Below are 15,940 nucleotides of genomic sequence, written 5' to 3'. Positions count from 1 at the left end.
AATGAAAACTAGATGACATACTGTTGTTTATCAGTAGTTAAGTAAAAAAAGGTAAGGCAACAGCCTGAAAAACAGACGCCTCATGAGAAAGTAGAAGTCAAAATAGGAAGCATAAGAATTTTTCCTTTTTCTTTATTCAAGATTAAGTACAGTCACTAATTAAGTAGAATACAGAATAGCAGAGTATAGAAATTCCAGAAGAGAACCATTGAAATGATTACAGGTCTGCAAAGCATGATCCATTAGGGGACACTGAAAGAGTTTGAGTCTAACTTAAAGATGACTGGAGAGGTACGTAAATTTTTTATGTTGAAGAGGTTATTAAAAGCCAAAGCAGCTAATCTGTTCTCCAGCATACGATGAGAAGTTTGGAAATCAATTTACAGCGAAGTAAAAAGAAGTTAGACAGTAGGAAAATGTTCCTAATGGTAAGTGCAGTTAAGATCTTTCAGAGTGGACATTATTAGCAAATGTTAATTACAAACTATTTTCCTTCAGGTAGCTGCATGAACTTCTGTGACCCCTTGAGGATCCCTCTTTCCTTGCTTGCTGTTAGAGAACCTTTGATGAGAAAATACTGATACTCATTAAAGTTGTCTAGCCAAGCTGTGTATTTAACTGCATGAATGAATTACACAACAGTCTCCTTATAGGGTATGGTTTTGTATAAACCACCACCTGCCCACATGTTTTTTCTCCATTTAACGTTTTCTTGGTTAGGAAAAGCACTAAAAAAGGAAAGAAACTACTGTAGGAAGCACCCTCTAGTTCACTTGGGCACTAATTTGGTTTTCCATACTTCATTGTTTTGTGTTTGTGTGCCCTGCATATTTTGTGCCTAGTACATACATCACTGAGGAGGTGCCCTGAAGGACTGTTGGCAGAATTTAGGTTCATGAGCAAACCATACCTGTAGTGTATTGTTAGAAATCTGGAGATCTTACCTTTGATTACATGGCTATGGGCAAAGAAAAGGTTAAGTGAGGTTGCTGTCTTTTACATGGCCTCTTTTGTTTTCTCAGATTGTTCTGTTCCTTTTCTGTATGTTTATGCAGAATCTTGTTGGTGAAATTTCCATATTAAATGTAAAACTTTTAAGATTCATCTGTTCCTTGCTTCCTGATGAATGTGTTTGCTCTTCATTAGCTACACCAATACATTCTGTGGTACCCAAACAAAAGTACATTTGTGGCACTCTGTTTGCATAGTAGTTACCTGGTCTTGCTTTTAACTACACATTGAGGAAGGAAATGCTACTTTTCCATTTTACAGATGGAGAACTGACAGACTGTCATTCAGGAATGTGGTGGTGAAGTGGGAAATCAGTTACTCACCCTCTTATAATATTGGCTCATATCCTGGAACTTTTGTTTTACATTTGAGGCAATTTAATATCATTACTGGGAATGAAATTTTTTTTACAAACTTAGAGTAGGTAGCTATGATTTATGCATTTTTATTTTGTTTGTCTTTTCTAAAATACATAATGATAAATTCTTAGCAATGTTCTGTGCCTCTTAACTATAATTCAAGTCAATTGGCCTGAGTAGAATTTGATTTAAAAGCTATATGTGTTCTGAGAAAGCCAGTTTTTAAGGTAATGTGTTGAGCATTTGATGTGAATTTGCATTTGATTTACTGTTTAGTTTTCCTATACTTCATATGTTCATCATAGCACAAAGTTGTTCTTATATTTATGTTCATTAGCATGGCAATGCTGCAGTGATAAGTACAATAGGAAGGTTTGGAAAAAGATGGATAATTTTGCATTCAGCCCATATTTCTGTATTGTGTAAACAGACTTTCAGACACCCACAAAATGATGAAAATAAGGGGAAAAAAAAAGATTATTCTGGCTCCTTTCATCTGATATGTAAGATTTTTGAGAGGAGAAAACAAGGGAATTAAATGATGTTTTAATGAAAGCTGCATCAAGCAAAACATGCATGCTCTTTCAACAACGATAAGATGAAATTGTAGTTCTGCAATGTTTTTGTAGCTATTTTCATTTGTTTCATGATAGACCTTCATTTCTTTTTTCATCTAAGTATTTCATTTTACCTTGACTCAAAGTTGTTAGTGAGCTTAGACAGTAAACTCACTGTCTAAATCCCAAAGTTAACTAGTGTCATTAGTGATCAAATGAAACCCTAATCCTCATCTTGAAATCTGCATCAACATCGGTATTATTCATAAATGTGTTCCTTGAGGTTATGTGTGCCATGAAGTTTGGTTCTGGAATGAGTTCTCTTGTTCCCGTCAATACAGATGCAGGACATGTGAAGCCAAAATGAGCACTGATTGCCTGACAAGTTTCTCTTCTGCTTTTTTCTGCCGTTCTGTACATGTATTGTGACTTCTCAGTTAAACATGCTCCTTTCTGTAGTCGTATCTCCCTGGTTTGTGGTGCCACTAGTGGAATTAAAGACTTTGATGTAAACCATGCCTTAAATTGAAATTTTGGTGAATCGCTAACAGGTTCTCCATGTAAGAGAATCTTTCGTCATGCATCCATGCAAACAACTAACCAAATGGCACAGAAGTTGTGTGGCTTTTTTCAGGGCATTTATTTCAGATACTTCTGTTGTTGATATGCTGGGAATTATGTGACAAAGAGAGCAGTTGAGGGAAATGTTCTTCTACTCTTACAGACTTTATACAACAATATTCTCAGAGCTTTTCTTCTAGATGTATCTCAGGGCTTAGTGGATGTAGCATTCCAGTTCAGATCTGGAGTGCATTTTTAAAGCAATTAGCTACCTTTTCAGCTAGTGCTGCTTTGGTTTGTGTCAGCAAGCATCAGTAATCAGTACAGGAGCTGGATTTCTTTCTGATGAAACTAAACAAGATGAGCTGCTAACAATGAATTATTTCTAATTATTAGACTTCTGGCTCTGTTTTGAAAGTTTATTTTGCTTCAGTGTGCAGAACATTTCAAACTCCATTAATTTTAGCAGTTCTTGGCATTTAGTGTAGCTCATTGGCACTGAGGAGAAGCTGTTTTTTTTTTTTTTGTTTGTTTGTTTTTGTTTTGTTTTTTTTCCTAACAAGCTTCAATGAACTCCAGTTTCAGTTTCCTTTAAAAATGTTCTGTTCTTATGCAGGAAGCAGTAAGTCCAGCAAACAGCTAAAGAATATATTTCTTCAAGTTCAGAAAAAGGAGGTGATGTGCCTGATGTTATCTTTTTGTGTGTGTGTGGAATCCTAGGCAGAAATGGTCCGTTTTGGTGCTCCAACTTAAGTTTGCCAGAAACTCAGTAGGTGAAAACTTTATGTTGGGTTTCTGATAAACCTTAGATGGTAGGACAGCTACAGGGCTACCCATCCTGGTATGTTGTTTGTGGCTTTGAAATCACTATTTTGTCTGTGTAAAGCATTCCAGAAAAGTCCTGCTTACTCAGTTGAATCAGACTCCACCAAATATTATTAGAATTATTATTGAATTAAGGGGATTCCATCCCCATAGGAGCTGGGCTATCCTCTTCCCTATGTTTTGTCAGGCAAATGCAGGAAATCTGAAGAAGAAACTAAACTTGTGTGGTAGGATTCTTTGCTCAGAGTACTAGCTTTTCTGACTCAGAACATTCTCTGTGGATTTTGAAATCTTCCAGGCTAGGGACACTGCAGAAAACTTGCTTCCACTTTACTTTGTTATAGAAATCTTAATTCAATCTCTTTGGGAGAATCCAGACACAATTTCACTTGCCTGCAAAAGTGCCAAAGCTGTATAAATTTGCAAATATTTGTTCCTCCCTTTTGGAATTTTTCTCTGGATTGAGTTGACTGTCAGTGTTTGCAGAGCCTCCTACATGTACTCAAAGACCCCCACAGTGGAGGGGATAGGTAATCTTAACAATAAATAAGTTAAAAAAAAAACAACCAAACCTCCAGCAACTTAGCCATCTGCTCAGTATAACGGCATTTCATGCTTTATTTACAGTATGTAACTCTTGCTTTAACAGACTCTGTCTCATCTGTGAAGACACACTTTCAGGGTCCCAGCTTTACATTTAAATGTCAGAAGAATTCGAAACATATGTACTATGTTTTCTGTTCTTTAAAGCATTACTCAGACTCCACATTGGTTCTGTAGCTTTCTACTAGAGAGATGACAGTAGCATTAAAGTTACTGGACAGCAGAGCAAAATACAAGGTAACTTTGGCTTTCCTATTAAATAGAATACTTTTGAATGAAGCTCAAATTGATGATTGCAAATACAAAATGCTTTATTCTACATAATAAATGCGTTCACTTCTTCCGTACTGAATCAACTCCCGTACTTCTCTCAGAAGTGTTACAGGATGGCTGTAATCTGTACTACTGCTACATTTTGTTCAGTGACACTAGCAAAGGGGCACAGTGCTTGCACCACAGTTGTTTTGCTTTTCAGCTCAGTTTGCAGAGCTTGAGCTATCTTAATTCTCATTAATGCTGCCACTAAATCTACATATTAAAAAGGTAAATTCTAGTTATGTAAGCATTGAATATTGGAAATACAGTATTAATTGTGAATACATGAGCATGATTTACAAATCTCAAATTTGAGAAATAATTAGCTGCAAGATAGACTGTGGAGAAGTTTCCAGAAACTTTGGTAGTGCAAATGTCAGGTTTTTGAAGGTAATAGTAATTAAATGCAGTTATCCATCACCCTGAAGTCCGGGAATTTCAAAGGCTACAGGCGAGTGTACAAGTTTGCACTATCCTTGAAAAATACCAGATGAAAGGCAAGTGCTGCATCCATCTTCAAAACAGGATGACAATGCAAAGTGGATCAGCCTTACCCTGATCTGTGGGGAAGTTATGGAGCAAGTCATCTTGAAATGCATTTCTGGACACTTGGAGAGAAGGAGCTACCTGAAAGCTTATTTTTGGCTAGCTGAAACTTTCTCTTTGCTGATTGAATTGCACCAGAGTTCCTGTGTTAGTGCATTCAGGAAGCAATTATATGTAAGCACTGCATAAATTATGAATGCATCGTTATCCAGAAGTTAGAGGTAGGCGGTATCTGTAGGAGGGCACTAGGAAGTTTTTATGATATAATGTTTATTTTATACTCATCTGAAAAGTAACCCCTGTATCATGTACCGATTGCAGCTTTGTACATAGAACAGTGTTCTTTTAAGATTTGCTTATGCAACTCCTTCATATTACAAAGAAGTGAAAGATATTGCTGCGTACAGATCTGATTTAAAAGCATGCTGCGATTCACTTAGCAAACAAGGCAAAATAGTGCCCATTAAATCACATCAGAGGTTTTCAGAAGAAAACCACACCTGTGTTGCAACTTGCATGGAAGAGTGCTGAGGGTGTGTTGTCATCTTCCAGAGAACGTGTAAGGTTTCTCAGTGGAAGCAGTCGTAGTGCCATTACAGCAAATGAGTAAAACTCCAATCTATGAAAACTCAATATCCGGAACTGTTCTGTAGTTACAGGTAGATTTTCCCACTTCCTTGATTAGCTGTGGTTGTTTACAGCAGACTTGGTTGGGCAGTTACAATCTGTAACTCCTCCATAATCAGTTAAAATCTTACTGATTTTCTTAAATGATTGGCTGAATTCTGATATCCACTGTTGGGAAAACAAGCATTTATTTTCAGTCTTTTGCTGGCCGTGGGGAGAGCTATTCCTTTGTTGAAGTTACATTGTACCTTCTCTTGTAAATCTTGTCTTTGTTGCATAAATTTACAATTTTATAACACATTTTATGTGAATGTCCTGTCATCTTTTAAAATTTCACTGATAAAGATGCTTTCAGGTTGTCCATTGTAAAACCTGCTTCATTAGAAGTGGCTTCTCTGTTTGCTTTGAGCAAGAAGGTAGCAGAGGAGCCAGCTTCTAACCTTGAAGTTGATGGAAGCTCAGCTTGGACAAAATCAAGATGTTGATCGAAGCAGTCAAGAAAGTGATGGATTTGAGTTTAATTTATTATGCCTTTTAGTCACTCAAGTTCACAGTCTAAGAAAATCAAATTTCTGTTGAACTCAGGGAGCTGCTGCTCCTTGTTTTGTTTACTTTGTGTGCGTTGTATGCTAGAAATATGAAGTTTTCTAGTCACTTATACTTTGTCCAATATGGATTGCTTTTACTTTTCAGAGTAAACAGTGTCTACATAAGCTGTATACAATTCACTCATGTTCCAGAGAAAATGCTGCCTTGCATTTAGTTCCTCCTAACTGTTCAGAGGAGATCGTTTTACATTTTACAGTGTTTTTTCTTCATGCTCCATCTTGGCATTTCAGAACTTCAGTCCTTTAGTAAGCCACATAGAGAAATCATCTTACACTGGTTACGAAAGTGATGAAGGAATCATCTATGGCTTGGATCTTGTTATGCCACATTGCATCAACATGTATCAGATGGCCTCTACTTCAGGGTGACCTTTAGTCCTGTTGGTTAAATGAATAAAAATGAGTATAGGCTTAGTAACTTTTATGAAGACCATCAGAAGACAATATAAACAACAAGCATCATTTGCATGGCATGACCTTACTGCGGATGTAGTTGTTGGGCGCTCAGATGGAATCCCAAAGAAGGGGCTGGGGAGAACTGCAAGGCATCATCGGGGGTCCCATGCCCCAAGGATGCAAAGGGCTCCTCAGCAGAGTTGTGCGTCCAGTGTTCCTTGCCAGACCTCATATCCCCTTGCCAAGCACAAACACTGCTGCTTCTGCAACTCCTCCAAGCATCTGGTGGCCATGCCTTCTTCAAAGCAGCAGGACTGAAGTAGTAATCTCAGGGTGAGACTCATTTGCATCAGTTCAGACTACTATTGTCTTCTGTTTTTTCATCTGAGTTCAGATTTGTACATCTGTGTATCTTGAGGAAAATCGTGTAAATGAAATTGGAGGCTTAATATATCACTCTGTGTCATTCTGAAATAACTTCTAAGAAACTTATTAGAAGCTTTGAAGTATTTTGGCTCATTTAAGCTTTCACACTGGAAAAAATCTGAATTTTGAAATGAGTGACTTGTGGAGGAGGGAAGAAGTTGTATATTTAAGTGATGGTATATCCTTTCCCCTTTTGAGAGAACCAAAGCATGCTGCATTTTTAATGTTGATAACTCCTCATTAAAAACTTTACATGCTCCTAACTGACTTGAACTTGCTGAAGGACTGCATTTTTCTTTCAGATGTGTTAGAGTTCATATTAGCACTACTTTACCCTTGTTTCTGAATTATTCTAATGACGGCAGCCACTCCACCAAGCTGTCTGTCAAGATGTGGGTGGCAGGCTATTATTTCACTTCATAAATCATAATTTACAGGGCTTTTTATATCCATCTTGGGGATAAACACTTTATGCTTTGTGTTTTCAGCAGCAATATAAAATGTAATTGATACTTAAAGCAGTGAGTTAGAAATATGGACATAGAAAGCTGGGAGAGAAAAATCACAAATGTTTAGTTTTTCTGTGGGTTGGTCGACATACTGAGCATTTTTTCCATCTGATTTCATATTCTTAGCACTTCAGCAGAGGATGATGATGAATTACATGTACATGATTGCTGCCTGTAGGTTACTATGAGGATGTTTCTCTAGTTACAGGCACTCAGCGGATCGGTAGCTCAACAGGGATGTTTTGTAATGTTTCTTGTGATGCTAAATAAACTGATCATTTTGCATTATTGTCTTCTAGATTCATGAAAAACTGCATTATTACGAAAAACAGAACCCTGTGCCCATCCTCCACGGTGCAGCAGCCTTGGCAGATGATGTAAGTGTCCCCTGCTGAGATCACTGGTACCAAGTCTCCCAAAAAACTGTCTGCAAGCAGAGCTCCTCATAGTGCAAACATATGAATGTAATCCTCTGAGCTGAAATCATAAGAAGCTGCAAATGTTTCCAAAGGTGCTGTCATCACCGGGCTTGTTGCTGATATTACTTTGATTTTTATTCACTTGCCTGTTATGAAAACACTGCATGTTAGATAGCCTCTTGTTCTGCTGTAGTAACTACGTAATAGAAATTACAGGTTGGAATTCTACTGGGAGGGAAAAAGCTGTCAGCTATTAGTGTTGTGAGAAAGTCACAGACGAGAGGAATGCTTTGGAAAAATAAAGACAAATGAGATAGCAGTGCTGCTGACAGAGCATGAAAAATGATAGATAATACTACAGAAATGGAGCGTATGAAAAGCTTAGGAAGAGGGCTTGTTAAAAGAAAGACAACACAAAGCAATCAAAAAACAACACACAAAAGTTATTTAAAAGAAAGTACAGTAGTGATTTATGGATATTGGAGCTTTCCAAATTACATTCATAACCAAAAAATAAATGGGAGAAGTGTTCGCCATTGATGGAGTAGTTAATTTCCTGTTACTATAATTTTTATTTTAAAGAAAAAAAAAAAGTAAAAAAATCCAACCAGCCATTTCTTTCTATTTGGTTAATTCTAGGATTCAGATGAATTGTGCACACACCTGTATAAACTATGACTGAACCTGAGGTAGGCCAGGACAGAGAAATGTTTAATAAACTGTGGTTTAGGTGAAATCCAGAGATCTTTGTTGCACCTGATGATCTCTGGTTGTTTTCTTGGAAAAGTGCACAGGTATCATTAGGATCTGTTTCAAATACGGCACGTTTGAAACTTCAAATATGTTATAGATGTTTTAAAATCGTAACCAATTTTTAATATAATTCGTAGCTTTTGAAATTATACAAATTGTTAATGTTATAAATGTAGAATGATAACATTTTAAAGGAAAAACTAAATTAAACATTTGAAGTCTGTTGAAAAAGGGATATAATGTAATTTAATCATACTTCAGTAGGAGGAGAGCTGTATCCCATAACAGACCAAATATAATAATGCATCAGTTTTGACATCAGGCATATATTAGTAATATTTTTTTAACCTTCAAGTAGTTTTGAATAATGTTGATAGTAATTTTGAAAATTAGAAACCCGGTTGAAATTCTCTTCATTAAGTTCCTGATGACATATTAATAATCCTTGTTAACATTTGTTTTATGGATCTCTGGGCTAAAATTCTTAATAAGAATCATTTCTTATTTTTGGATGCAAAACATAGTTCTTGATCTTTTCAGAAATGCTGAGCAACCTCATTCCTTGTTCAGCTCCATTTAAAATATATAGTGTTGGATATCCCCAAACTGAACTATTCTCTCACTCCTCAGTTAAGAGAGGTCAGGTGTTTTTCCTCCTTACTCTGAGGATGTATTATTATGCATACTTATACATGGCAGTATTTTTCAAACATACGTATGTTGGGACATGGATATCTCAGACAACTGCTGTTTCCAAGCATAGCTTTTCTTTAATGATCCTATTGCAGGCACTTTGTTTTCGCTTTTGTGTGGTTTTATGGGCACCATCCAATAGAACTGGGATGTCCCTTGGCAGCTGAAGTCAGGCTAGCATTTTGCAGGATTTTGTGCGTTTTAGTAGCTGTCAACAGACTTTGAGGAAGTGGATTTACATACAGTGATTTTTGTACTCCCCAAATGCATGGAGTTTTACAATTGAAGTGTTACTCAGTTTTTGGCCCATTCATCTAACTACGTGTCAGCTTCAGGGGCTAAAGTGCATGTTGGTGATGTAACAGCATATTTCAGTAGGCTTTAAATTACTGTTTTTTTCCCCCCCAAATTCTGTAGTTATACAAGGAAGGAGATATTCTTACTATCAAATGCATATTTCCTATTTAAAACGTGAATTTGGGATGCTGCTAGTGTAAATAAAAACTGTTTAAGGAGTTGTTTTTTTTTTTTTTTGTGTTTGCTATTAATTATTGAATCAATTTTAGAGGTAACAATTGTGACTAGGCTTATTTTCTGAAGGTTTTCATGTTCCTCGCTGCCCTTCCTTCTCACGTCTCACTGTTGGTGACTGTTAGAGTGAATTTTCCATCAGAGATTCTGTTTGCCTCTTATTTCAGAGCAGCAGTGTCTGATGCAGTTTTCTTGATTTCAAGCAAATCATATAAATGTTGTTGAAACTATAGATGTGTACTTTGCATAATGCTTCTATGGTGCTAGAAATGCAGTACTGACAAAATGGGTTTCAGAACTTCCTCAAGAAACTCCAAACTGTTGAACCACAGTGTTCCCCACCTCTCCAGCCTCACTCCAGATTTTATTTTATGCTGTTTTATTTTTCTCTCTCCTGAGTTTTTGTAAAGTACTTGGTAAAATGTCATGGATCCTTCAACAGAGAATCTTAGAAGAGTTTCTCTGACAGCTCTTCCTGCAGTCTTTGGCACATGAGGTGATCCCAAATATTCCATATTCGTTGCTCTGCTGCTAGCAACAGTAAAATAAAACAATAAAAATCCAGTCCAAAAGAGCTGGACGCAAGAAGCAGCTCTGGTGATAGGTGTTTGCAGATCTGGTAGCATAATTCTGTCTTCCTGCTTCTCCGGATATCACAAGGTGCTACATGTGCCTTTAGGACTCTTATGGGAGTATTTGGAAAACAAATACATGATGTTTACAAAAACAAATGATGTCAGTGAAAATAAATATTTATTTTTTTTTTTCATTTCTGAACAAGTATTTTCTAAATTATGACGAGATTCGAACATCTGATAAAACAATAACAAAATATTCTTTCTCTTGCTGTTCTAAACGTTACGTACCTGCATTTACATTTGCACCATCAGGGCAGAGAGCTCAGAAGTTTACATCTGCTTGTACACGTCATCTGAGAGAGAGATACTGAGCAGTCATTCTAACTGACTGATGGCTAGTCCTGATCAATAATACACTAATTAATGGGTTTTATTCTGTGATGAGAAGGTAAAGAATGAAAAAGGAGCAAAGGGGAACCTGTGTCACGGAACTGCTGTCATTCCTATCACAGATTATTGTCAGTTTTGCAGAGCTTTTCCATAGAACATGCAGACTAAATTGCAGTCAGATTGCTTCAGTATTTGGCTTTATGGGTATGAATGTATTTCATTCTGCCCTTCCCTACAGAAGTTGTTTTCTAATCTTTCTGTATGATTACATGAATGATGTTAAGATTAATATTAATTATATCTGCCCATGTTTGTCTATGAATTATAGATGTAAGGCTTTGGGAGTGTACGTGCAGAATGTTGCTGTCAGTTCTGCTAGACTGCAGTTGAAGCTTAAAAAAAGTATTTGACCCATGTTTGATGTTGCCTATAACTGCTTCTAGACTTGTCTATTACATATTTTTATGCAAGATGTGTTTCTATACAGGCTTATGTTGAAAACTTATATAAATTGCAAGTAAGGCTTGAAAATGAAGCTAGATGGATAAAACTACTGGCTCCAAATATCCAATTTTTCTTAGAAGTGTTTTTATGATACTGATTTAGTGAAAAGAAAATGAGTGATTATCTGAAATCACATTTTGGATTATGAGCCATGTAGCTTCAGAATCTTAAACTAAAGTTCAGTGCTCTGAAATATGTTTTAGTTTTTCCTACTTCTGGAAAAAGAGTTGAAGTCTGAAATCCTGTAGTAAAATATGCCTCTTGAGTCCAAATTAGCAGAGAATGCCGTGATAAGAAAAACTAAAAACATGAACCAAATGGCCATGGGATTAAAAGTTAGACTGCTGCTCTATTGTTCACCAAACCACAATTTTGTAATATAACCAAACATAAATTACTGACCTTGTTGTTGGGACATAGTCTGTGCATTTCAGGGGCTTGAATTGCTGATGACCTGTTATAAACTATATTACGTTTAACCTGCTTCACATTTAACAAGCTGCTTCCAGTGTATGTGTAAACATAATAAAAGGTTCAGATTGCTTGCACTGTAGGGGCACTTTGCTTTCTTATCCCACTCCTAAACAGCACAGCTACTGTGGGTTTTTGGAAGCAGTGTGGATTTCACCACCTCATTCAAAACTGTTTTTTATAGACAGTGTCAAAGTTTGATCCAGTCATTTTTACAAGCAGCCCTTTGTCTGCACGCGAAGGACCATTCACTTAAATGAAGTGCTGGGATTTGCCCTCATTGCTATAAATCAGAATGTGATCTGGCTGCACTGTTGCCAGAAATGATTACTTGTGTTAAACTGAGCCGAAAGGCCTGGCTTAAATCTGGTCCGCTGAGGGCCAGAAAGAGAAGCATGGTGATTGATGGTGTTTTTCTTCATGCTGGCTTCTGTTTGAACACACTGGAAAGTAATAACCTTGAACAAGATAGATTCTTGGTTGTCACTGATGCACTGGGTAAAACAATGCCTTTCTAATGGTCTCTGTGTCAATCCAATCTCCCCCACAGCTGGCTGAGGAGCTGCAGAGCAAGCCACTGAACAACGAGATCAGAGAACTGCTGAAACTGCTGTCAAAACCCAATCTCAAGGTGAGGATGTGTTGCACCTGCAGAGCACTGACTGCATGGGTGTGTGCAGCTGCTTTCCCAGGCTGTGTGGGTTCAGTCTGACTTAACAACCATGTGCACTTCCAAGAAAGGGACACGATGTTAATAGGAAGTACCCTTTATGAAGGAACACATGTAACGTCGCCAGCACATTTTGCTGTTACCAATATTTATAAAAGGAAATCAGTGGAAGTCCATTGTTTATTTGCAAGCATATGGCAAAAAGTAGATGCTTGCTTTTTTTTTTTTTTTTTTTTTTTTTTTTCTTTTTTTTCCTGTAGATTATTTTTATTGTATATTATTCATAAATTTAAGTGCATTTACTAAAAGATCATCAGTCATGCTGTGGATTTAATTGCACTGTGCATAAATGGTAGGACCTGATATTAAGAAAAAGACTCCTGATGGATATTTTCAAAAAATTATAATTCTGCAAACTTCTTTCCAAGTTCCTGGGGTTCACCACAGTGCATCTGTCAGTAGCCTCAGAGCTACAGAGTCACTCAGGTTGGAAGGGATCTTGGGAGGTTGTCTTGTCCATAGTCCATCATCCTGCTCAGAGCAGGGTCAACACTGAGTTCAGAGCAGGTTGCTCTGGGCTCTGTCCCAGACAGATCTTGGAAATGCCTGGGAACAGACGTTCCACAACATCTCTGTGCAACCCGTTCCAATGTCTGATTATCTTCATAGTAAGAATTGTTTCCTTATATCCAGTCAGAACCTCTTGTGCACTGTTGTTAAAGCACACTATTTTTCCACTCCGAAGAACAAAGAAAGAATAATAAACAACTTGGTGCTCTAGGTGCATTTTGCATTGCTAATTAAATGCAGCAGTTGATAAGTTTAGGGGAAAAACTGTGGTGTGGAAAGGAGTACTCTGTAAAACTGTTTCTTTATTATATTCCCTATAAAATACTGATGCAAAAAAATGACATACCACGATCAATGTAAAGGGCTGTAACATTTTAAACCAAAGATCATTTTTGTCTCCTTTTCAAAGATTTTTGCACAGTTGGTTGTTCTATAGTTTGCAAAGTGATAAGCTGTTTTTTTCTCTGAAGGACTGAGTAATGGCAACAGCTTATTACAAGAGGAAAAGTTGGTGCATCAAATTGCAGAGATCCTCAAGTGTCACTGTGGATATGTTTTTAGTGATGACCCATGCATGCCATGCTTCTGAAGCTTCAGTGGATTAAGTCTGAAGACATCTACATTTCACCCTCTTTCTCTCTCTTTTAGCCTCCTTCCTCTCCCCTTGCTGTCTTATCCTCTCGCTCTTACGTGCTTTCTCTCCTTCACTCAGCGTCTTGCTGTCACTCTGTGTTTCTCTCACTCTCACTGTTATGTTTAAGCTGTTAGATGAGATGTGATAATCTTAGCAGGATTTTAGGAAAAGAGTTGCTGTATCCTCAGTAGGGTTAATATGCTCGACCATGTGCAGTAATTTAGCAGATATCTTCCCTTGCTTAGGAAGAAGAACTGGTGGTTGTGGGTTCCAAAGCCCTTTGCATAGACTCACTGGCTCATCCAGAGCAAGAAGCAGGTTTCCCTGCCCTGCATGGCTTGCAGGTGTTTGTGTGTTAGGGGGAAAAACTGTCAGTATGCCCGCTATTTCTCCGAGAGATGGGCTTTTCTATCCACCATCTCCAGTCAGATATGACTAGAAGAGATGGTAAATATCAGAGCTGTCTCCACCACGTTGACAAGGCAAGTGTACTGCATGCATTTCACAGGCCATAGATGCTTTCTCCTCCTCTCTCTTAGACAGAATGGGGAAATGAATGAAGGAGTTGGGACTAAATTGTTCAGTTATTCTCCTGAGATGCTCTTAGTCTGTTCATTTGAATCAGAGCTAATGCAGATTTTCTCACCCTTCACTATTAGGCTGATGCTTGGAGAGGATTTGTTTCCCTTCTAGATTCCTGGGACAAAATGATATCCCAAACAAAACTTTTCCATGCATCTGAAATTGCTTGGGATAACTGATGCATGTTTTCCAATGATGCTGTATAGACTTTATCTGAAAATTTGTATATGGCTTAATTTGGGATTGATTTAAGCCATCTGTGTTTTACTCTGCAGGGGAAACTTTCCTCTCTTGACCTGGCTTACAACCACAGTGCTATCTAGAGCCAGCAGGAGAGATTCCACTGCCTCAAGCTCTTCTGTAGCACATTCATGGCACCATGATAGATGGCTAGGATTAATTCGCTGCACTGCAGCACTGTTTGCAGAGGTTTGGTTGTGTAAAGTCTTCACAGCAACCATATGATTAAATGCATATTTACATATTCTCATTTAGTGTTACAATATTTTGTTAAATATATTTCTGAGCATTTCCATACATACTGCTTTGATTGTGTGCATAATGTTTTTATTGTTTAATGGTTTCAATTCCTAGTGAAGTACTTTAAACAAGAAAAATTACATTTATCAGACCTGAGATTTTCAAAATGTCCTGAAATTTGCTAGGTTTTGTTGGATGAGAAGAAATCAGGTGGGTTTGATTATGTGTGTGCTGTGCCCTGACATAGCTATCAACAAGAAATTCAGTGCTCCCGTACTTTAGAGCCTGAATCAAGTTGAATGCAGTATTTCATTTTTAAGCAATCCAGAACTTAACTCATCCGAATTTACAGTCATCTCACTTTCAGCAAAGCACTTAATTCAGCTGATTTGTGTCATAACCCCAAATGTGTAATCAAATCAGTTTAGCAAGCCTACACTTTCAGCATGTATGTATGGAGGAATAACAGCTCTTCCCAGTTGTTTGTTAAAAAGCAGCTTAAGAATTTAACTTGTGAAAGGTCAAATGATGGCAAGTAACTAGAGCTAGTTGTATTGGAACTATATTGCTGTGCTTGCATTTCCTATAGCAGTGTGGTACGTGGCTATTACTGGCATTTTATTTGTGTGTTTTTATTCAGTTGCTTATTTTTATTCAAGGTAAGTGTGGCAAGTTAGCTGTAGGCCCAGTCAATTTGCTGACAAAGAGCTCTGGCTCTTAATCTGACTGTGTTAAGGCTTCTATTAATACTTTCTATTTATTCGACACAGGAGCTGATGCTTACTTCCACTGCATGTTAGGCAACCTGTGTGATATTACAGAAAGCAGCTATCCGCTGTTTTCATTGTAAGCTATTAGTGGGGGGCAGTGAAGGACTGTGTTGCTGTGTGTAAGGTTTGATTCTTAAGGGTAATGTGCTGCATTTGAAGGTGATAATTCCTGGCCTGGCTGGAAGCTGAATACTGCGACCTGCCTCTGGCTTTCTTCTCGGTTCCTGGAATGGCTTTTTAAGACCTTCATAGTTTCTGAGGTGTAACCATGAATTAGATTGTTTTTCACTCTCTTTCAAGCTAACCTTACTTATTTGATGAAGGAAACATTTAAAAGATTGTTTGTGTGTTCAAGATTTGTGTTTTACGTTTCACTTTTACTGACGGACAGGACATTTACACTGAAGTACTGCTAATGTTGGAGAGAACTCGTTTGGGGGCAGGGGTGGGGAGAGGGGATTGAATTAAAAGTAAAATTAAACAAAGTATTTTTAAGAATTAATGGTAGGACTTTGATCCCCTAGGCTTTTTAGCCAAAGATGAATTTAGAAA

General features: G+C 37.5%; 1 protein-coding gene across 1 annotated transcript in view; it reads left to right on the top strand.

Annotated features, from left to right (window-relative positions):
- MPP7 (MAGUK p55 scaffold protein 7) overlaps positions 1–15,940 on the top strand; it is a 144,300-nt gene that overhangs the window by 73,737 nt on the left and 54,623 nt on the right. The window contains exons 6-7 of the mRNA XM_072329434.1: positions 7,643–7,720; positions 12,233–12,313. Coding sequence (XP_072185535.1) covers positions 7,643–7,720; positions 12,233–12,313 — 159 coding nt within the window. The remainder of the gene's footprint in view (positions 1–7,642; positions 7,721–12,232; positions 12,314–15,940) is intronic.

This window comes from Excalfactoria chinensis, chromosome 2 (genome assembly GCF_039878825.1).
Source record: "Excalfactoria chinensis isolate bCotChi1 chromosome 2, bCotChi1.hap2, whole genome shotgun sequence".
In the NCBI taxonomy this organism is placed as follows: domain Eukaryota; kingdom Metazoa; phylum Chordata; class Aves; order Galliformes; family Phasianidae; genus Excalfactoria; species Excalfactoria chinensis.
This window is presented reverse-complemented; position numbering and strand designations above follow the sequence as displayed.